At 36.8% G+C, this 21,539-nt stretch overlaps 1 protein-coding gene across 1 annotated transcript in view; it reads left to right on the top strand.

Moving 5' to 3' along the window:
- Nbeal1 (neurobeachin like 1) overlaps positions 1-21,539 on the top strand; it is a 177,479-nt gene that overhangs the window by 103,533 nt on the left and 52,407 nt on the right. The window contains 8 exon segments of the mRNA XM_042666952.1: positions 544-849; positions 939-1,088; positions 3,448-3,605; positions 4,833-4,957; positions 6,931-7,057; positions 15,074-15,219; positions 17,249-17,382; positions 19,863-19,964. Of these exon segments, the coding sequence (XP_042522886.1) occupies positions 544-849; positions 939-1,088; positions 3,448-3,605; positions 4,833-4,957; positions 6,931-7,057; positions 15,074-15,219; positions 17,249-17,382; positions 19,863-19,964 (1,248 nt within the window).

Consider the following 21,539-nt stretch of genomic DNA (forward strand, 5'->3'; position numbering starts at 1 on the left):
TTAAAACATAAGCCAGGCATTGGTGGCTCATGCTTATAATCCTAGCTACTCAGGAGACTGAAATCTGAGACTGATGGTTTAAAGCCAGCCCAAGCAAAAAAGTCTGTGAGACTCTTACCTCCAATGAACCATCAAAAAAGCTAAAGTGGAACTGAGGTTCAAGTGGTAGAGAGATAGCCTTGATGCTCAGGGACAGTGGCCAGGCCCTGAGTTTAAGCCCTAGGACTGGCACAAAACAATAAAAATAAAACATGAAAGAAAATTCAGGTATCCTGTGGTTGGTGCTCCTCTCTAAGCAGTCTTTGTGCAAGTTCATATGATGATAATATTGCTTCGACCATTCCTGTAGCTCTATGCTTTTGACTCAAGACGCTATGGAAACTTGACAGGCTAACTTAATATCTTAGCAATAAGGTAAGATGGGACCTTTCATGATTATTGACAATTATTATATCAGAATTCTGAACTTGAAGAGTGACACAGAACCTGTGCTATCATTAACTATTTTAGTGTGCTTTTCTTATCTTGTCTGTTTTCTTCTAGGTTTGTGCAATGGCATCAGCTAAGCTAAATACCCTTCTTCAGACTAAAGTGATTGAAAATCAGGATGAAGCATGTTACATTTTAGGAAAGCTAGAACATGTTCTCAGTCAGTCAATCAAAGAACAAACTGAAATGTATTCATTTCTGATTCCCCTTGTTCGTACTCTGGTTTCAAAAATTTATGAGCTTCTCTTCATGAACTTGCACCTACCTTCTTTACCTTTTACCAATGGTAGTTCCTCATTTTTTGAAGATTTTCAAGATTATTGCAGTTCAAATGAATGGCAAGTTTACATTGAGAAATATGTAAGTTTCATCTTTTTGAGCAAAATTTTTCTACAACATCAGTTTTTTAGATGTGTATATAAAATTCTGTGTTCTTTTTTTTAAATAAGATTGTACCTTACATGAAGCAGTATGAAACACATACATTTTATGATGGTCATGAAAACATGGCACTTTATTGGAAGAATTGTTATGAATCCTTAATGGTGAATATGCATAAACGAGATCGAGAAGGAGGGGAAAGCAAGCTCAAATTTCAGGTAAAAAATATTAAATGTTGGGGTGGGAATGTGGCTTAGTGGTAGAATGCTTGCCTGGCATGCATGAAGCCCTTGGTTCTGTTCCTCAGTACCACATAAACAGAAAGAGCTGGAAATGACTCTGTGGCTCAAGTGGAAGAGTGTTAGCCTTGAGCAGAAGAAGCTCAGGGACAGTGCCCAGGCCCTGGCAAAAAAAAAAAAAAAAGTTTTAAAATTAAACCTTTCATGTTGATTTCAAGCATTTAATATTTAAATGATAGTAATATCAACACTGAAATTTGGAAACAAATCTGTCTGAGAATTATTTGAGAGTTAGAAGAAAAAATAACAGATGAGTACCAGTTGAATAAATTGAATGTAACATTCTAAATGTAGTGATTATATAAGAAGTCTACTAAGGCAAAAATCCATTAGGAGCTATATTTAAGGAGGCTGGATGCACGTTTGTACTTAAAAGGAAATTTATAGTACATATGCATATAGTAGAAAAAACGGCTTCAAAAATTTTGTTTCTACTTTTAGATACAACAAACAGAAAATTAATTTAATAACAATAAACATAGATAAGAAATTAACAAAGATGTGAACTAAGATGAAATTCAAAGGAGGAAAACAATAAACTGGCTCTTCATGTTAGTAAAACTGATGAACATTCTAGCTAATGGACACAGCAAAACAAGAGAAATTTAAGTTCAGAAATTTAAGATGCAATATTATTACTGATTCCATAGATATCAATATCTTAATATAAACTATTATAAGCTACTCTATGCATATAAATTTAACAACTTTTTTTTTAAATCTTAGTGGCTTGGGGTTTGAACAAATGAATTTGGCCTTACACTTACTAGGCAGGTATTGTATAACTTGAACCACACACCCCTAGTTCTTTTTGCTTAAATTATTTTTCAGGGAGAGTTTTGTTTTTGCCTGGGGCCAGCTTTAGCTTACACCTACTTCACCTCCTGAATAGCTGAGGTCACAGGCACATGTAACCACATGCTGCTGTTGGTTAAGATGGGATCTTACTTCTCTGCCTGGTGGGTAGACAAATCTAAGAGACCTTATTCCTAATTAACTAGTAAAAAGCTGGAAGTAGAGAGGGCTCAACTGGTAGATTGCCACCTGAGCGCACTAACAGCTGAATATGAGTGTAAGACCCTGAGTTCAGGCCCCAGTACTAGCAGGAAAAAGGAGAAGGAGTCTCACTAGCTTTTTACATTGGCTGGTCTTGAAGGTCAGTCCTTCAGATCCTAGCCACTGGAGTAGCTGGACTTTCAGGCATGGGTTATACACTTCTCCAAAATCTGACAAGGTATCATTTACTTGACATAGAAATAAGTACATATATTAGATAATCCTAAATCTATGAAAGAAGCTCAGTTTATAGACCTTCCAAAATAGAAAACTCCCAGCCCATTTGGTTTCATGGACAAATTCTATCAAATATTGATGGAGAAGTTTTTCTTCAGAAAATAGAAAAGTAAAAATATTTTCCAACTTATTATATGAACGCAGTGTTATATACCCTCATACTCATGCTATACAAACATAGTACAAGAAAATTGTAGACTAGCAGTCCCTCAGGCTGTCCCTCTGGCAAGCCGGAGACACTTAGAGATACCAAGTCTAGAAAGAAAAGGAGGAGGGGCTGGGAAGATGGCTCAGTTGTAGAGCACTTGCCTTGCATGCCTGAGGCCCTGGGTTCGATTCCTCAGCACCACATAAGAAAAAAGAAAAAAGCCGGAAGTGGCGCTGTGGCTCAAGTGGTAGAGCGCTAGCCTTGAGCTGAAGAGCTGAGGGACAGCACCCAGGCCCAGAGTTCAGGCCCCACGACCGGACCCAAAAAAAAAAAAGAAAGAAAGAAAAGGAGAGGATAATGGAAAAGGAGGCAGGAAGACTATATTATCATATCAGTACTTGAAGAAAAAGAACTTCACAGAATTTAACATGCAAGCTTAACTTCTACAAAAATCCCACAGCTAGATTCATACCACATACAGAGGGAGGTTTTGAGAAGAATGTAAATTCTCAGGAGTAAAGGTGTTAAATGAAGACCCAAGCTGCTTTCAGCTAGATAACTCATCAAAGAAGAATATTAAAGATATATTTTAGGGCAAAAGTAAAAAATGAATTCAAGATGTTAAAGTATAGAACAACCAGCAAAGTTATTGACATAATCATAATTAACTCTCTAGCAGAAGAATCATTTCTGTCTGAAATCCGAAAGAACATCTGTTGATGTCACCAGTTTCGTCCATGTTCTAATGAACAGTAGATCTTCTGCCAACTAGAACAGTTCGGAGACTGTTAGATGTTTTTCTACTTATGACTTAGTACTGTGTGGCTTTTCTTTCAGGAATTTTTTGTGGAGCCATTTAATCGAAAAGCACGCCAAGAGAACTTGAGGTATAATAATATGCTTAAACAACTTAACAGCCAACAGTTGGCTACTCTTAGATGCTGGAAGGCAGTGCGGCTCTATATCACAGGCGAAAGAGGTCCTTGGGCGGAAAGGTAGGATCTTATTTGTTAATAATTACTTTTTCTTTAAAATTCTGTAGAACTCTGTGTATGTGTGTGAGTGTGTGTGTGTGTGTGTGTGTCTGTCTGATACTAGGGTTTGACCTCGGGACCTTGTGCCTGCTAGGTAGATGCTTTACCACTTGATTATTTTTTTTCTGAGTAGAGTTTTGTTTTATACCCTGGCGGGCCTGGACTTCAATCCACTTGTGATTCTCCTGTAACTGGGAGACATGTGTACAACTGCATCCATCTTTTTATTGGTTGAAATGGGATCTTTCAAGTTTTTGTTTAGGCTAGCCTCAAACTATCATCCTCCTGATCTCAGCCTCCTGGGTAGCTAAGACTATAGATGTGAGTTACATAGCACCTGGCTGAGCCTAGAACTTTTAAACCAGTTCTCTCATTTCCTCCCCAACCCCCCACCCCACCTTTTTTTTTCTTTGTTTGGCTGCCAGAATATAAATCCAGGACCTGTGCATGCTGGGCAAATGCTCTATTACTTGAGCCATGTCCACAGCCCTTCATTCCAATGTTTTTTTTGTTTTGTTTTGCTTTGTTTTGTTTTTTTGCTAGTCCTGGAGCTTGAACTTAGAGCCTGGGCACTGTCCCTGAGATTCTTTCGCTCTAGGCTAGCACTATATTGCTTGACCACAGTGCCATTTCTGGCTTTTTCTGTTTATGTGGTACTGAGGAATCAAACCCAGGGCTTCATGCATGCTAGGCAAGCACTCTACCACATTCCCAGCCCTTCATTCCAATTTTTAAAGAGTACTTTTAATATTATTAATATTATTGCATCTTTGTGGCAGAGGTATTTATGGTAATTAAGAACTTCATTGAACGGTGAATAGTGAAGGTATCAAGCCTGAAATGTAAAAGTCCCTGTTTAAATCTTTTTTTTTTCTTGTTTAAATATAATTGTCAGAACCATGTTTATTAAAATTAGAAGTAGCTTTTAAGGGTATTTGCTTCCATGATTTTTTTTTTTACTTTCTGTAGGCCTTGTACAAATAATTTAATTCAATACAGGATCTTCATGCATAAACTATAGGAAGCTACACAAACTCATTTTAATTCTCTCATGGTGGCTTGGTCAAATGAGATAATAAATGTGAACAAATATAATATACTGGCTACAGTATTTTAACCAACTAATCTTTGTAACTCTAAGCTAAGTAATTTTACTTGTTTGATTATAAATATTCTAAATATTTTTAGGAAACAGACTCCAATTCACTGGAAACTAGCTAATGTAGAAAATTATTCCCGCATGAGACTCAAACTGATGCCAAATTATAATTTCAAAACACATGAAGAAGCTAGTGCCTTAAGAGATAATTTTGGTGAGTTCCAATAACTGTGTGGTTATTTATTAAAGGTAAGGTATTACAGGGATAGGAATTAAGGTCTTAGTAATTTTTAAATATTTACTTATGAAGGAAGAGTAGCATTTTAAAACTGGTTTTTAAATGGTATGGTTGTATATATTCAATGCTGTTACATTTGACCTAAATCTAAGATGACTGCATATTTCCATTGGTTATAAGCTTTCAAAGAAATTTTTTTTTGCATTGCAATTTTTTTAATTAAGTTTTTTATTGTGAAAATACTGTACAGAGGGGTTACAGTTACATAAGCAGAAAAAATATTTTAGTTACAAAGTTTACTGTAGTTTAAATCAAGCTGTCTATTATAGTGGAATGATATCCTCCTTTAGACTGTTATTAAAAAACTAGACTTCTTAGTAATCTTTTAGTCTTTTATAATGTTTTTAAATAACTCTAGGCTGTTAGTATTTTAGGTGAGCCAGTGCCTTCTTCTAGAAAAATGTATTTTAATAGCAATATTTCAAAAACAGATGTCAAGGGATTTGTGTAGGTTGGTAGATGTTTGTGATGCCATTGTGATGTCATATACAAATGTGTATATATACACACATATATCATGGTATATATATGTTATATATCATGGTATATACATATGTATACACCATATATATGAATATATATGTGTATTTTACCACAGTCACTTCTACATTCTGTGCTCCATGACAGTGTTATTGGTGAACGGAGTTCCAACTTTTCCATTTTTAAATTTTATATGTTGGCCAATATATTTAATACCATAAAATTAATTAAGGAAGCCATATACCTCCTATTTAGGGTCTTATATTCTAAAATAATTCAAAGATAGTGTTATTCTTTAACACAGAATAATATCCCTGTTGATAATACAATCACTGTGTTTGTAAATATTGTATATATGCAATATTTCCATTCCTACAAAATGTTTTGCTCATAATATATAAATTGCATATATGTATCAGAATTAATTACCTATAGGTTACTGTATGCTTCAAAAATAAACATTTCTGTTCTTACTTTATGATTATCTGCTAGTTAAAAACAATTTGTCATGTTCTTCCTTAGGATTTCTTTTCTTTCTTTTTTTTTTTGTCTGTCACAGGGCTTGAACTCTGGGCCTGGGCACTGTCCCTGAGCTCTTCCGCTCAAGGCAAGTGTTCTACCACTTGCCACTACCACAGCACCACTTCTAGTTTTTGGTTGGTTTAATTGGAAATAAGAGTCTCATGGACTTTCCTGTCTGGGTTGGCTTTGAACTGTGATCCTCAGATCTCAGCCTCCTGAGTAGCTAGGATTACAGACGTGAGCCACTTGCGCCTGGCTAGGATTTCTTTAGTACAAATGCACAACAAAAAGTTTTACTACATTAATACATTGAAAATGATTATTTCTTTGACTTAATTATTGGTATTTTAGAATTTGTGTAATTATATGTGATTAATGGAGTTGTATTATTCAACTTCATAAAATCAGTCTTTACTCGTTTTAGACTTTTTAATAGAAACAAAAGGAGACTGTCACTAAAAATAGTTACCTACCATAGTTTAGAAACTTTCCTTGACCACATGTACAAAATTACTATCAAATCAATCATGGTGGCTCAAATCTCAAATCATCCCTCCTCAGGAGACTGAGATCTGGAGGTTATAGTTCAAAGCCAGCCTAGGCAGGAAACTCTTTTAAAATTAACCATCCAAAAGCTGGAGGTGGACCCACATGTGACTCACCTGGTAGAGCACTAGCTTTTACCAAATAAGCTCAGAGACAGTGTCCAGGTCTTGGGTATAAGCCTTGGGACCTGAACAAAAAGCGTCTCTATCCAACATCATCTAATTCAAAGTACTATCTTGACTTGTAAAACACATCTATGATCATTATGTAATTAACAGTCAGAAATTATAGAGGACTATAGTATTATTTTTTTGTTTAATAGATATTTTGTGTTTGAACAGGTGTCCAACAGTCACAACCTTCCAGTGATTCGTTGCTTTTGGAAGCAGTAAAACAAGTTAAAGTTAGTGATTTGGAGGAGGATAAATTAGAACTTCTTGAAGAAGACTTAACAGCCAAAGTATATATGTATGTATAAGTATTGGAAAGAGTTTAAAATTGTTTTAAGAAATAGGATTTTGGATTAGCTTGAAATTCTAACGTATATTTCCAATGTTCAGGATTTAATTCCATGTCAGCTTTTAGAAGTCATCAGTGTTTACTGAAATTATCAAGCAAGGTTTTCAAACTGGTGTCACTTAGAGTTTGTCCCTGAAATAAGAAAATATTTTTTTCAACAAAAAATAAGTGGAGGTTTATGCCTGTGATCCTACCTACTCAGAAGGCTGAGATCTGAGGACTGCAGTTGAAAGACTCAAATCACCAGAATTGAAGCTGTGGAACTGTGGTTCCCTCAGACTCTCACAAAATACCAAACGAAAAACAAGATATCAAATTGGTGAGATCCAGATAAGGCTTATTTAGATAGTATAGGGCCTAAGTGTAGCTCACTGGTATAGTACCTACCAAATATGCACAAAATCTTATATTTGACCTCTGTCATATAAAAAAAAAGTCAAAAAAAAAAGATTAAAAACTATGAAAGAAAAATGAGGCAGAAAAAAAGGATTAAGGAATGGAAAACCATTAAAAAATAAACAAAAAGCAAGAAACATAAGCCTCTGGCCAGGCTATTTAGGAACAAAAGGCAGCAGTAATCAGTCTCAGGAATGAAAAAAGAAATATCACCACCAATATTAAAATGATTAAAAGGGAAAGTATTCTTTTTCAATGCTTTCATGACAGTAAATTTCATAATGTAAATGAACAAATTCTTTGACATACAAATTACCAAACCTCCCTCAGGAAGAAGTAGATACTTGTATAGCTTTAGATATATTTTTCAAATTTGAGTTAATAGCTTTAAATGTTCACTCATGCAAATATAAAATATATTATTTTCTCATCTCTGTTTCTGTTTTCATGTATATTACAGTTACATTTGTCATATAATTACTAAACTTAGTAACTGATTATCATCTTCCGTCATATATTGGCTTTCAGACATAAGGCTTTCATGTTTTTGGTGAGGGGGTTGCTAGGATTTGAACTCGAGGTTTTGCATTTTCTAGGCAGGCATTCTTCCATTTGAGTCTCACACACACACACACACACACATACACACACACACACACACACACACACACACATCATGTTTTTGGTGAGGGGGTTGCTAGGATTTGAACTCGAGGTTTTGCATTTTCTAGGCAGGCATTCTTCCATTTGAGACACACACACACACACACACACACACACACAAGGCATTCTTCCATTTGAGACACACACACACACACACACACACACACACACACACACACACACACACACACACACACACACACACACACACACCCTTTAAAATAGCAGGCATTCTTCCATTTGAGAGACACACACACACACACCTTTAAAGTATTATTTTTCTTGTAGGTCTCACATTTATGCCAAGGCCAGCATGGACAGTGATTCTTATTTATGTCTCCCACATAGCTAGGCTGACAGGCAAACATTACCATGCCCAGCTTACTCGTTGAGATGCGGGTCTTCTAACCTTTTGTACCAGCTGGCTTTGCACTGAAATTCTCCACATCTTTATATCTTTGAATTATAGCCATTGACCACTGTAAGGGAAGTTAAGGAAAGTTAATAGCTACAGATTTTCTCAGTCTTTGCTACCTATGGAAGTTTTTATTTTTGTGTTCATTTTTTGGCTTCTTGGCTTTTTTCAATTTTTTAATATACATTTTTATTGTAAAGATATTGTACAAAGGGGTTACAGTTATATGAGCAAGGTAATGAGTCCATTTCCTATGGAGCATTGTTACCCTCTCCTTTGTTTTTCCCCTTTTCATTTTTTTTGAGACAGTGTCACTCTGTTGCTCTAGCTGTCCTGATCTTGAGACCCCTGCCTTAACCTACTGAGGGTTTGGAATTACAGGTGCATTGCTTCATTTTAAAATCAAGCTTTACTTTACTATTTTAAACTATACAATTCAGTGGTTTCTTAGTATAGTCAGTAGATTATGCAAGCATAATCACTATGTAATTTCACAGCATTTCTATCACTTCCAGAGTAAAGCCTATACTTTGTAGTAATCCAAATGTCCTGGTTCCATAGTGTCCTATGGAGCAATACATTTCCTATAAATCATACAATATGTGGCTCTGTGTGCCTGGCCTATTTTATTTTGACATGTTTCCATAATAGTGCTTAATTATTTTTATAGGTGAATATTATTCTGTTTGTGGGTGTCATATTTGGTCTAGCTGTTCATTAGCCCCTACTTTTTGCCTCTTATGAATAATACTTCCATGAATATATATGGATGAGTTTTTTGTTCGTTTGTTTTTGTTTTTGTTTGGCCAGCCCTGGGGCTTAAACTCAGGCTCTGGACGCTATCCCTGAGCTTCTTTTGCTCAAGGTTAGCATTGAACCCAGGGCTTCATGCATGCTAGGCAAGCACTCTACCACTAAGCCACATTCCCAGCCCATATGTATGAGTTTGTATATGAACATATATCTTTAGTTATATTGAGTGTATACTTGAGGGGAATTTCTAGCTCATATGATACATTCTTTTTGTCCTTTTGAGGTATTGTCGTGTATGTGTATGTATGTGTGTGTGTGTGTGTGTGTGTGTGTGTGTGTGTGTGTGTATCTGTCTGTCTCTCTGTCTCTCTGTATGTGCTGTTTCTGGGGGTTGAACTTGGGCTTGGGCACTGTCTCTGAGATTTTTTGCTCAAGACAGTATTCTTCTATTTGAGCCACAACTCCACTTCTGCTTTTTGGTAGTTAATTGAAGATGAGTAACATGGAGTTTTGTTTTGAACCACAGTCCACAAATCTCAACCTCCTGAGTAGCTAGGATTCTAGACATGAGCCACTGGGGCTCAGCGCCAAAATGTTTTTTATAGTGACTACTTCGTTTTACATTCTTACTAGCAATGTTTGGGATTTCTCACTTCTCGCCATCCACTGTTTGGGATTTCTCACTTCTCTCCATCTACTCTAACTCCTATTTCTTTTCTTCTTAAAAATTAATTAAAGCTCCCGGGTGCTAGTGTCTCATGCTGAGCCTGCCTAGGAAAGTCCTTGAGACTCTTATTAAACACCATAAAGCCAGAAGTGGAGCTGTGGCTCAAGTAGTAGAACACTAGCCTTGAGTAAAAAATCTCAGAGACAGCCAGCCACCCATGTCCTCAGTTCAGGCCCCAGGAGAGGCTCACACGCACACAAAAAAATTATTAGAGCCATTCCAGACTGTTTGAAATGGTATCTCATTAGCAGTTCTCTAATGACTAATAATATGGGCTGTATTTTCATTGTTGATTATTTATGTCTTCTTTGGTGAAATTTCTATGCAAAAATTTTGCCCATTTGTAAATTGGTTGAGTTCTAAGAATTCTTTCTATTTTTTTATTTGTTGCCAGTCCTGGAGCTTGAACTCAGGATCTGGGCACTGTCTTTGGACTTCTTTTGTTCAAGGCTAGCACTCTATCAACTTGAGCTCTAGCAACAATTCTGGCCTTTTCTGTGTATGTGGTACTGAGGAATATAAATCAGGGCTTCATGCAGACTAGGCAAGCACTCCACCACTAAACCACATTCTCAGCCCCTAAGGATTCTTTATATAATCTGGAGATATATGACCTACAAATTTTATCTGCTATTGGATCTTTGGTTTTTACTTTTTGTTTTCTTTTTCTTGGGGGGGGGGGGGGGACGGGGAGGGTCCAGTCGTGAGGCCTGAACTCTGGGCCTGGGCACTGTCCCTCAGCTCTTCAGCTCAAGGCTAGTGCTCTACCACTGAGCCACAGCGCCACTTCCAGCTTTTTTGTTTTTGCTTATGTGGTACTGAGGAAGCGAACCCAAGGCCTCATTCATGGAAGGCAAGCGCTCTACTACTGAGCCACCTTTCCAGCCCTGTTTTCTTTTCTTTTGAGATGGAGTTTTACAATGTTTTGTTTGGTCTTAAACTCCACAGCTCTAGTGATTATCCTGCCTCAGCCTCCTTAGTAGCTGAGAATATAGGCCCACGTCACTGTGTCTAGCATTATTTTCTTGATGGCATCTTTTGTAAAGGTTTTAATTTTGAAGAAATCCAAATATCTGTTTTTTTCCCTTTTTTAAGGCTATTAGTGCCATATTTTAGTAATTATTGCCTAATCCAAAGTCATTCAAATATTCTTATGATTTAGTTCTTAAATTTAGATTTTTGAGTTTAGTTTATTTTTGTATATAATGTGATAGAGGTGTACAGATTCATTCTTTTTATGTGATTATGATTTTTTTTTTTTGGGGAGGTGGTCCAGTCGTGGGGCCTGAACTCTGGGCCTGGGCACTGTCCCTCAGCTCTTCAGCTCAAGGCTAGCGCTCTACCACTTGAGCCACAGCACCACTTCCGACTTTTTTCTTTTTGCTTATGTGGTGCTGAGGAATCGAACCCAGGGCCTCATGCATGCAAGGCAAGCACTCTATCACTGAGCCACCTTCCCAGCCCATTAAGAAGATATTCTTTTTTTTTTTTTTTTTTTTGTGGTCGTGGGGCCTGAACTCTGGGCCTGGGCGCTGTCCCTCAGCTCTTCAGCTCAAGGCGAGCACTCTACCACTTAATCCACAGCACCACTTCCTAGGATTTTTTAATGTGTTTAGCACCATTACCTTTTATTAATATATAGTTCATTTATTACAAATATTACTGAGCTCCTAGTTGTCAGTTATTTTCTTTCCATTTATTAGGTATTATATTCTTTTGTTTTCCTTATTTGCAATAACTAGTATATGTCTGAGTCAAGCAGAAAAGGTCAGATAAGTTGATGTAGGGAAATGAACCCTAAGATATGTATTCAAATGTTTTTTTCTTTCATGTGATTGTTTCTCACACATTTATAAGATTATTTCTTTGTTGCTTTGTATGTCCCTCCCCCACAGTATAACCCCTGCTTTCACTGTATTTGATGTTGGTATAATTTGTGGAGGGGAAGGGAAAAAAGCAAATCGTTTAAATAGGGATACAGGTGGACCCATTGCAACAATGAGATGTACAAGTCGTTATGTCGAAAATGAACTTTACAACTTTGGTGGGGAGGGGGGGAGGAGGACTGGGTGGAGGGACGGGGGGAGGAAGGGAAGGGATGGGAAGGGGAGAAATGGAGGAAGCTACAATGCTTGATAAGAAATACACTTCTGTATAGTATTTTCACAATAAAATAAAATGTAGAATCAAGCTGAGCACTGGTGGCTCATACATATAATTCAAGCTGCTCAGGAGGCTGAGATCTGAAGATCATAGTTCAAAGCCAGCCTGGGCAGAAAAGTCTATGAGACTCTTATCTCCAGTTAACCACCAGAACACCAGAAGTAGACTGTAGCGCAAAGTGGTAGAACAAAAGCCTGAGTGGTAGAGCACTAGTCTTGAGCAAAAGAGCTCAGGGACAGCAGGTCCTAAGGTCAAGCCCCATGACAGACCAAAAAAAAAATAGAATCAATGCACTGTCATTAAATATAAATAACATTTAGAACTTCTTTTAGACTACTTACTCACTACTCAGTTTAGTACCAAACATTGAAATTTTACAAACATCTTATTAGTGATTCTTTATTTCCTAAGCCATAGCTTTAACTAAAGGGCTATAATATCACTAGCTAAGTTGTTGAAACTCACAGAATGTCTTCATATAAGTTCATGGAAATGGATTAGACTTAATCATTGCTATTCTGGACACGAGACATTTATGAAATAACTAGTCCTAGAGAGAAGCTAGCAAAAAAAATTGCATGAATAATATTTTGTGAGTAGTAGGAGTTCCCACTTCTATACTAAGCATAAAAAGTTACCTAAGGTTACTCAATTTTTCTTTTTCAAGAAATAGCATGGTTTCAGTTCTCCTTATACAAGATGACTCTAAGTAAGGTATGGCATTGGTAGTTGTTTATATTATCTCTAGTTGTGTTGTTAAGATGTTCCATTGTCATGATGATGATGCAATGGTTTAGTTACTCTTGGAAAGTTTCAATTTAGAGTTTGAAAATCATAATTAGGTACAGGGTGCTGTGGTTCAATCTTGTAATTCTCAGATAGTTGGGAGGCTGAAACAGAAGAATCATGAGTTTGAAGGTAACCTGTTATCTCAAATATAATTAGTGCTACTAACAATTATTTACAAGACACTACTATTAATACAGTCTTAAAAAAATCTTTTAGTAGTTGTACAAAGGAATTTAAGTCCAACATTTCACTTCTATGAGCACAATACATTTTGAACAATGTCACCCCTTCCATCATTCTCCTTCATCTTTCCCAACCCCATCCATCTGTCATTTCTTGGTTTCATTTCTACATATGTACATTGAATATTATGACTGTTTTTGTCTCTCCTCTCTCTCTCCATTTGCCTGTCTCCCTCCCTTAAACCCCTAACTTATACATATAAGAGAAATCATGTGCCTTTTTACTCTCTGATTTAATCTAACATAACTTTTTTCCAGGCTCATCCATTTACCTGCAAATGACATAATATTGTTTTCCTGATGGATACATAAAATTTCATTTTGTGTATGTGTGTGTGTGTGTGTTTGTGTGTGTGTGTGTATGTGACATTTCTTGATCTATTCTTCCATTGTAGGGTAATGAAATGATGGATTTTTTTCTGTAACTAGTCTATGATATTTAGTCTAGCAATGAACCATTTCAAAACTGGAAACCTTTCTCTCGACCATCATGTACACAGGCATTCTTTTCTTTGAGCTTCTCAAGCATATGAATATTTTAAGCACAAATGGACTAGTTAGTGTGTGGTTTTTTTTTTAAGGTCCTAACACAACAAGCATAACAGCGTTAGTCTTCCAGGGTGTGTTCCTTTCACTGTGTGTGGTGTGCTCATATAGAGCTCTGCAACTCCTTTCTTTAAAGAGCTGCTTCATCTCTAAATGTCCACAGCTAGGAGCCCAGCCCTGCAATGTGTAATTTGAATAAATATATCTATTTTCTGTGAATTACTCCTGAAAGTTTTAAACAGAATGACCTAATGACATAATGTTTTCCTGATGGATACATAAAATTTCATTTTGTGTATGTGTGTGTGTGTGTGTTTGTGTGTGTGTGTGTGTGTATGTGACATTTTCTTGATCTATTCTTCCATTGTAGGGTAATGAAATGATGGATTTTTTTCTGTAACTAGTCTATGATATTTAGTCTAGCAATGAACATAGGTATGCAAGTATCTTTACTGTATCCTGATTTATAATCATAATACAGTGTTTATCCACAGATTTATATTTTCTCTGGGTAAATTTATGGTTCTCAGACTATGAGTAAAGTGACATGACAATATTGTTACATTTTTTAAATCTGTCCTCTGTCACTTGTATTAGATTTACTATGTTTTGTTTTAAAAATTGTAAAGCATGTTTTTTTATACAGCTGAATGAATAGATTAAAAAATATTTGGATGGCTAGGCAGGAAAGTTTGTGAGACCCTTATCTCCAATTACCCACCAAAAAGCCAGAAGTGGAGCTGCGATTTAGGTGGTAGCCTTAAGCAAAAATGTTCAGGGACAGTTCCCAGGCCCTGAGTTCAGGACTGGCACACAAAAAATAAAATTTGAGCCAGGCGCCGGTGGCTCACGCCTGTAATCCTAGCTACTTAGGAGGCTGAGATCTGAGGATTGCGGTTCAAAGCCAGCCCGGGCAGGAAAGTCCGTGAGACTCTTATCTCCAATAAACCACTAGAAAACCGGAAGTGGTGCTGTGGCTCAAGCGGTAGAGTGCTCGCCTTGAGCTGAAGAACTGAAGAACGTAGGGACAGCACCCAATCCCAGAGTTCAAGCCCCGCGGCCAACCAAAAAATAATAAAAATTTAAAAAATAAAATCTGGATGCTATTTAAGCAATTTAATATTCAGTAGGATGTTTCTTGTAGGTAATTAAAATATTATTTCTTGAACACATAATTTCATGAGTTTGAGTTTAAATTTGAATGTGATATTCTTTTCCACTTAGGCAGGATAAATTGATGAGTACATTAAAAGTTTTCTTTTGTTTTACAGTGATGACAAAGAACAGGATCAAAAAGAAAAATTGGTGTTGACAGAAGACTGTGAACTCATTACAATAATTGACATAATTCCTGGCAGATTAGAAATCACTACTCAGCATATTTACTTCTACGATAGCAGCATTGAAAAAGAAGATGGTGAGGAGTTTTTGGAAAGTGGTTTCTGCTCAGTGATTAAGTACTTAACTTAATCAGACATGAATGAGAAGAAAGCAGTTAATGGGACTGTGGAGACATAGTCTATAATGTAGAATGAAAAGTACAAAGTCAGTAACAGGTTTAATTTTTTATCCAACAGTGTATTAAAGGAGAATGCTTTTATTTTGTATAAAAATTGTGGATGTATTTTGTGTGTGTGTGTGTGTGTGTGTGTGTGTGTGTGTGTGTGTGTTATCACTGTTTGAACCCATGTATCATGTAGCGAGGCATGTATCATGAAGCTACATCTATAATATTATTTATTTTATTTTGAGACAATATCTTGGTAAGTTGTTTAGGTTGGCCTTGAACTTGGAATGCTCCTGCCTTGTTCTCCCATATAGCTGATATTTCAAGCATACAACACTATACCTGGATGTTTTAATTTTTTTATTATTCATATATTTCTTTTTTTTTTTTTATTTTATTTTATTTTATTTGAGAACATACTGTACAGAGGGGTTACAATTACATGGTCAGGATAATGCATACATTTCTTACCAAGCATTGCAGCCTCCTCCTTTGTTTACCCTTCACCTCCCTTCCCAGCCTCCCCCCTCCCCCCCACCCAATCATACCCCCCCTCCCCCCCCCTCCGACATTGTAAAGCTGGTTTTGACATGACATTTTGTACTTCTCATTGTTGCAACAGGTCCACCTGAATCCTTAAACGACTTGTTTGTCCCCATCTCCTCCACATGTTATACTGACATCAAATATAGTGAAAGCGGGGGTTACACTGTGGGGGAGGGACATACAAAGCAACAAAGATTATTCATATATTTCTAAGGGTTGGCTAGAAGGGCTCACAATACAATTATAAAATCTAAATACATTTTAATTTATCCTGTGTTATATATTTACTTAATCCTGTAAGTGTGTAAATTTTTTTTAAGCCTTAGAGTTTGAAATCAGGGCTTTGGCTTGCTAGGCTAATGTTCTACCACTGAAGCCATGACCCCAGCCTTCTTTTTTTTTTTTTTCTGCTTTAGTTTGTATATCAGGTAGCTTTTTCCTGGGCCAATCTTGGACTGGCCTTCTACCTTTCTCTCTCTGTATTGCTAGGATTACAGGAGTGAACCACCATGTCTGGCTTTTTTGGTTGTTGTTTGTTTTTAAGATAGGGCCTCACTGGGATATAGGCATGAATCACCATGCCTGCTTCCTCACTTAATCATTTATATGATAATAAAATGCTGATTAAATCCAAAAATATAACAAAAGAAAACTTTTTCTAAGTTATAATATCTAGAATTATCATTTGTTCACATGAGAAGACAGTAGTATAGCTATACAATTTTAAATAGTTCTATAAATATCCAATAAATTTAATAAATAATTTTTTTGTGCCAGTACTACTGCTTGAACTCAGGGCCTGGACACTGTCCTTGATCTTTTTTGCTCAAGGTTAATGCTCTGTCACTTGAGCCATAGTTCCTCTTCTAGTTTTTTTTTTTTTAAGTGGGTTTTTTGGGGGGTGGTTAATTGGAGACCAAAATTTCACATACTTTCCTGCTGCTGGGACTGGCTTTGAACCTTGCTCCTCAGCTTCTTGAGTAGTTAGAATTATAGGCTTGAGCCTCCAGCTCCTGGCATAAATGATATGTATATATTTAGTCAGTTTTGGTGCTTGAACTCAAATCTGGGAGTTGTTCCTGAGCTTTTCTGCTCAAGGTTAGCACTCTACCACTTTGAGCCATAGCTCCACTTCCAGTTTTCTGGTGGTTAATTGGAGTAAGTTTCTAGAAACTTTCCTGCCTAGACTGGCTTTGAACCTCAATGTTCAGATCTCAGCCTCCTTAGTAGCTAGGATTTGAGGCATGAGATACCAGCGCAGAGAATAAATGATTTTTATAATGTTCAATTTCTTTTTCTTATATGATACTTTTGTCAGGAACAGGAGACATTTTCTACATAGTAAAAGTAACTTTATTTGGTACTCCAGTCACAGGATTTCTTCTGTTTTTAGGAATAGGCTTTGATTTCAAGTGGCCTCATTCTCAAGTTCGAGAGATTCACTTACGGCGTTACAATTTAAGGAGATCAGCTCTTGAGATTTTCCATGTTGACCAATCCAACTACTTTCTTAATTTCAAAAAAGAGGTAAGATACTTTTCTGGCTATCACAGAGTATTAGCTTGACATAATCTTCCAGTGAGCTTTAATATATTATAGAAAGAGTAGAAGTTAATCAGCACATATATTTTTTTGTTGGGTATTGAGTGCTGGAGTGGTGGCTTTTAGTTTGTGTGTATACAGTACTGTGAAATAGTAGAATATTGAGTATCAGCCAAAAGATGTCCAACAATAATATAACATGCAGTAAATAAAACATATTTGGAGGCTCAATCCCATTACTAAGGAAGCTCAGATAGGACTGAAAGTTTGAAACCAGCCTGAGCTATATAACAAGACCATCTCAAAGTTTTTAAAAGTTTGTAATTTTAAAAAGGTTGGACTCAAATTCAACAGTAATGATATCTGAGGAGGTAGCTCAGTGACAGACTACTTGCCTATACTGTGTAAGGCTCTGGGCTTGATATCTCACACTATTAAAAATGACCCTGTCACAGTAAATTATAATGGGACAGCTGTTTCTTATAGAAATATATCTTATTGTAAAATAGTGTAAGTGGTTGAGCACACAGTCTCTCAACCAGACTACTTGGGTCTGAGTACTATCTTTATCACGAACTGTTGGCTTGTTAATTAAGATGGATACTTGAACCATACCTTTCTTACTCACATTGGACCACAATGTGTTACTGTCAGACTCCTGTTTGCTTTCATAAGCATCCTGCCTAATAAAGTTCTTGCATGTTTAATTCTGTCCTGGTATCTGCTTTTCATAGGACTGAGATTAGCATGGGCAATAACTAGTTTTCTGTTCACAGGGAAGGAACTGTTATAGATTTACTTATAAACTGACTCAGATATTTTAAGAGCATTTTTCTATTTTTATAAAACAATGTATTTTTACTTTTAAAATTCTTCTTCAAAAAAATTCTCCTTCATAAAATAAATATAAAGCATGAATGTGTTTTATGGAAAGCTGTACTGTTTAATTAAACCAGGTCTCTCCTTGCTAAATATATCTGTATAACCTTTGTAGTTTTTGGAGCTTATTTATGTAAAACATATTAATTTCCTAACAGCCTCGAGATTAAGTATGTTTAATGCCAGTACTCTTTTTTTATAGTTAAGAAAAAATTAATTTTATTACATTTTTAAATATATACCATAGGGTATAAATTATGTATATTACATGTGAGACTCAATAAGTTATTTAATTTTCTAAGATTATTAGCAAATAGCAGAGCTAAATTTGACTTAGACTTCAACACATTTTCTTTTTTCTTTTTTTTTTGTCAGTTGTGGGGCTTGAACTCTGGACCTGGGCGCATGCCCTCAGCTCTTCAGCTCAGGGCTAGCACTCTACCACTTGAGACACAGTGCCACTTCTGGTTTTCTGAGCAGCTTATTAGAGATAAGAGTCTCACAGACTTTCATGCTCAGGCTATCTTTGAACGGTGATCCCCCTGAGTAGCTAGGATTATAGGCATGAGCCACCAGCACCTGGCTGAACACATTTTCTGATTCAAAGTTTAATGGTCTTTCATTGTAGATTGATTAGATAGTTTAACTTCAATTGCTTCAATTTATTCTCTGTTGCTCTGACAAAGTACTTGTTACCAGATAATCTAAAAGAATACAAGTTTATGCAATTTAGGGAGCTAGGAAGTCCCACAGCCTGGTGAGGGCCTATATGTAGCGCAGAGTACAGCAGAGTACACCACATGGAAATTAATATAATCATATCAAATTAGAAAACTCACTTCCTCACCTTTTGTTTGTTTGTTTGTTTGTTTGTTTTTGTTGGTCTTAGGGTTTGAACTCTGGGCTTGGGCGCTATCCCTCAGCTCTTCAGCTCAAGGCGAGTACTCTACTGCTTGAGCCACAGTGCCACTTCCAGTTTTCTAGTGGTTTATTGGAGATAAGAGTCTCATGGACTTTCTTGCCAGGACTGGCTTTGAACCGTGATCCTCAGATCTTAGCCTCCTGAGTAGCTAGGATTACAGGCATGAGCCACTGGCGCCAGGTTTCCTCACCTTTTAAGGCCACTAGTTCATCATGAAGTTCCTGTTCTCATGACTTTACATAATATACCTCCCAAAAACCTCACTGATAACTGTGAAAATCTGCATTAGGATCATGTTTCCAACACTAACTTTTGAGGAATACGTTCAATCTATAGCACAAATTATAATAGACACTTAAAACCATTACCCACTGTTAATATGAAATGTCCAGAGCAGGCACATCCATAGAGAGAAAGTAGATTGTTGGTTGTCCAGGGTTGAAAAGGAAGAAGAATTGGAGAATAACTGCTAGAAAGTATGGGATTTAAGGAGGGATATGATGAAAAATTAAATAATGGTGTCAGTTGTACAACTCTATGAATATACTATAAAACTATTTGTATTCTTTTAAAAGGTGAATTATAATTCAACTAAAGCTATTAGACAATAATCTAAGTTTGTCTTGATCAGTTTTTAAATTACATGATGGTATTTTTTCAATAGGTTAGAAACAAAGTATATAGCAGACTGTTGTCCCTTCATTCTCCAAATAGTTATGGGACGAGATCACCACAGGAGTTATTCAAAGCATCAGGACTGACACAGGTAAGAAAAAGTTACTGTGTTGGTGTTGACTTTCATTGCAGATTTATGCTGTGTTCCTTTTGATTATTACCTTTTGATTGTTAAAACTGCTATTCTTCCATTTATACCGATTGTTGGAATTATTATTATTATTTTTTTGGGTCCGGTCGTGGGGCCTGAACTCTGGGCGTGGGCGCTATCCCTCAGCTCTTCAGCTCAAGGCTAGCGCTCTACCACTTGAGCCACAGCGCCACTTCTGGCTTTTTTCTTTTTGCTTATGTGGTGCTGAGGAATCGAACCCAGGGCCTCATGCATGCAAGGCAAGCCCTCTACCACTGAGCCACCTTCCCAACCCTGGATTATTTTTAAATCTTCTTTTATTACCTTTACATGCTTCCCTTCCCCTACCTTCCATATCATTCAGTTCATGAATATATCCTTCAATAATTTTCTATTTTTCTTAATAAAAATCAAGCACGAATAAAAAAACAAAGACACCCTGGAAAAATGCAAATAAAAATTGCCATATCTTCTGCCAGCAAAAGCTAATTAATATTCATGGGAATTACATTCTTATACTTCAGAGTTTGTACTGCAAAGACCCAAAAGAAGGCTATTGGTTTTGCTTTCCAGGAGTGTTAGTAGTTTCTCAAGCAGTATCTTCACCTCCTAGCTCTCTTCTTTCTTCCATATATGCATTCATCTTGTTGCCCACAGGTGTTGCTATTATTCAATACCTATCAGCAATGTGTATGTGCATGATGGACCCAGGGTCTCAAGCTTGTAAATCATGACCAGCACCCCATACCAGTTCTTTACTATTGCCACTGAAATAGCTTTATTTACTATTGTACATTCTCCTTTACCTATGCAATGCATTTCACTAAGTACTGATTCCTCAAGCTGGCTCTCAAGAATAATTAAGCTTTCTAATTTCATTTCTCACTATTCATCATGTGTATGTCCTTTGCTGCAGGCATGAAAAAGCTTAAAAGTGAATGCTAATCTATCAGCAAAATTCTCAAACACACCTTTGTAGTATAAAATAATTAGATGCTGCTGGGCGCCGGTGGCTCACGCCTGTAATCCTAGCTATTCAGGAAGCTGAGATCTGAGGATTACGGTTCAAAGCCAGCCCGGGCAGGAAAGTCTGTGAGACTCTTATCTCCAATAAACCACTAGAAAAATGGAAGTGGCCCTGTGGCTTAAGCAATAGAGAGCTTGCCTTGAGCTGAAGAGCTGAGGGACGGACAGTAGCCAGGCCTGAGTTCAAGCCCCATGACCAACAAAAAAAAAATTAGATGCCTAAATATTATGAGGTGATAAGTAGAAAATCAAATGATCTGTTTCTTTAGAAAATTTGTATTCAGGGGCTGGGAAGGCGGCTCAGTGGTAGAGCGCTTGCCTTGCATGCTCAAGGCCCTGGGTTCGATTCCTCAGCACCACATAAGAAAAAAGCCGGAAGTGGCGTTGCGGCTCAAGTGGTAGAGCGCTAGCCTTGAGCTGAAGAGCTGAGGGACAGCGCCCAGGCCCAGAGTTCAGGCCCCACGACTGGCCCCAAAAAAAAAAAAAAAAAAAAAGAAAATTTGTGTTCAG

The sequence above is a fragment of the Dipodomys spectabilis genome, unplaced genomic scaffold (genome assembly GCF_019054845.1).
Source record: "Dipodomys spectabilis isolate Male_0828 unplaced genomic scaffold, ASM1905484v1 ptg000373l, whole genome shotgun sequence".
NCBI lineage: Eukaryota > Metazoa > Chordata > Mammalia > Rodentia > Heteromyidae > Dipodomys > Dipodomys spectabilis.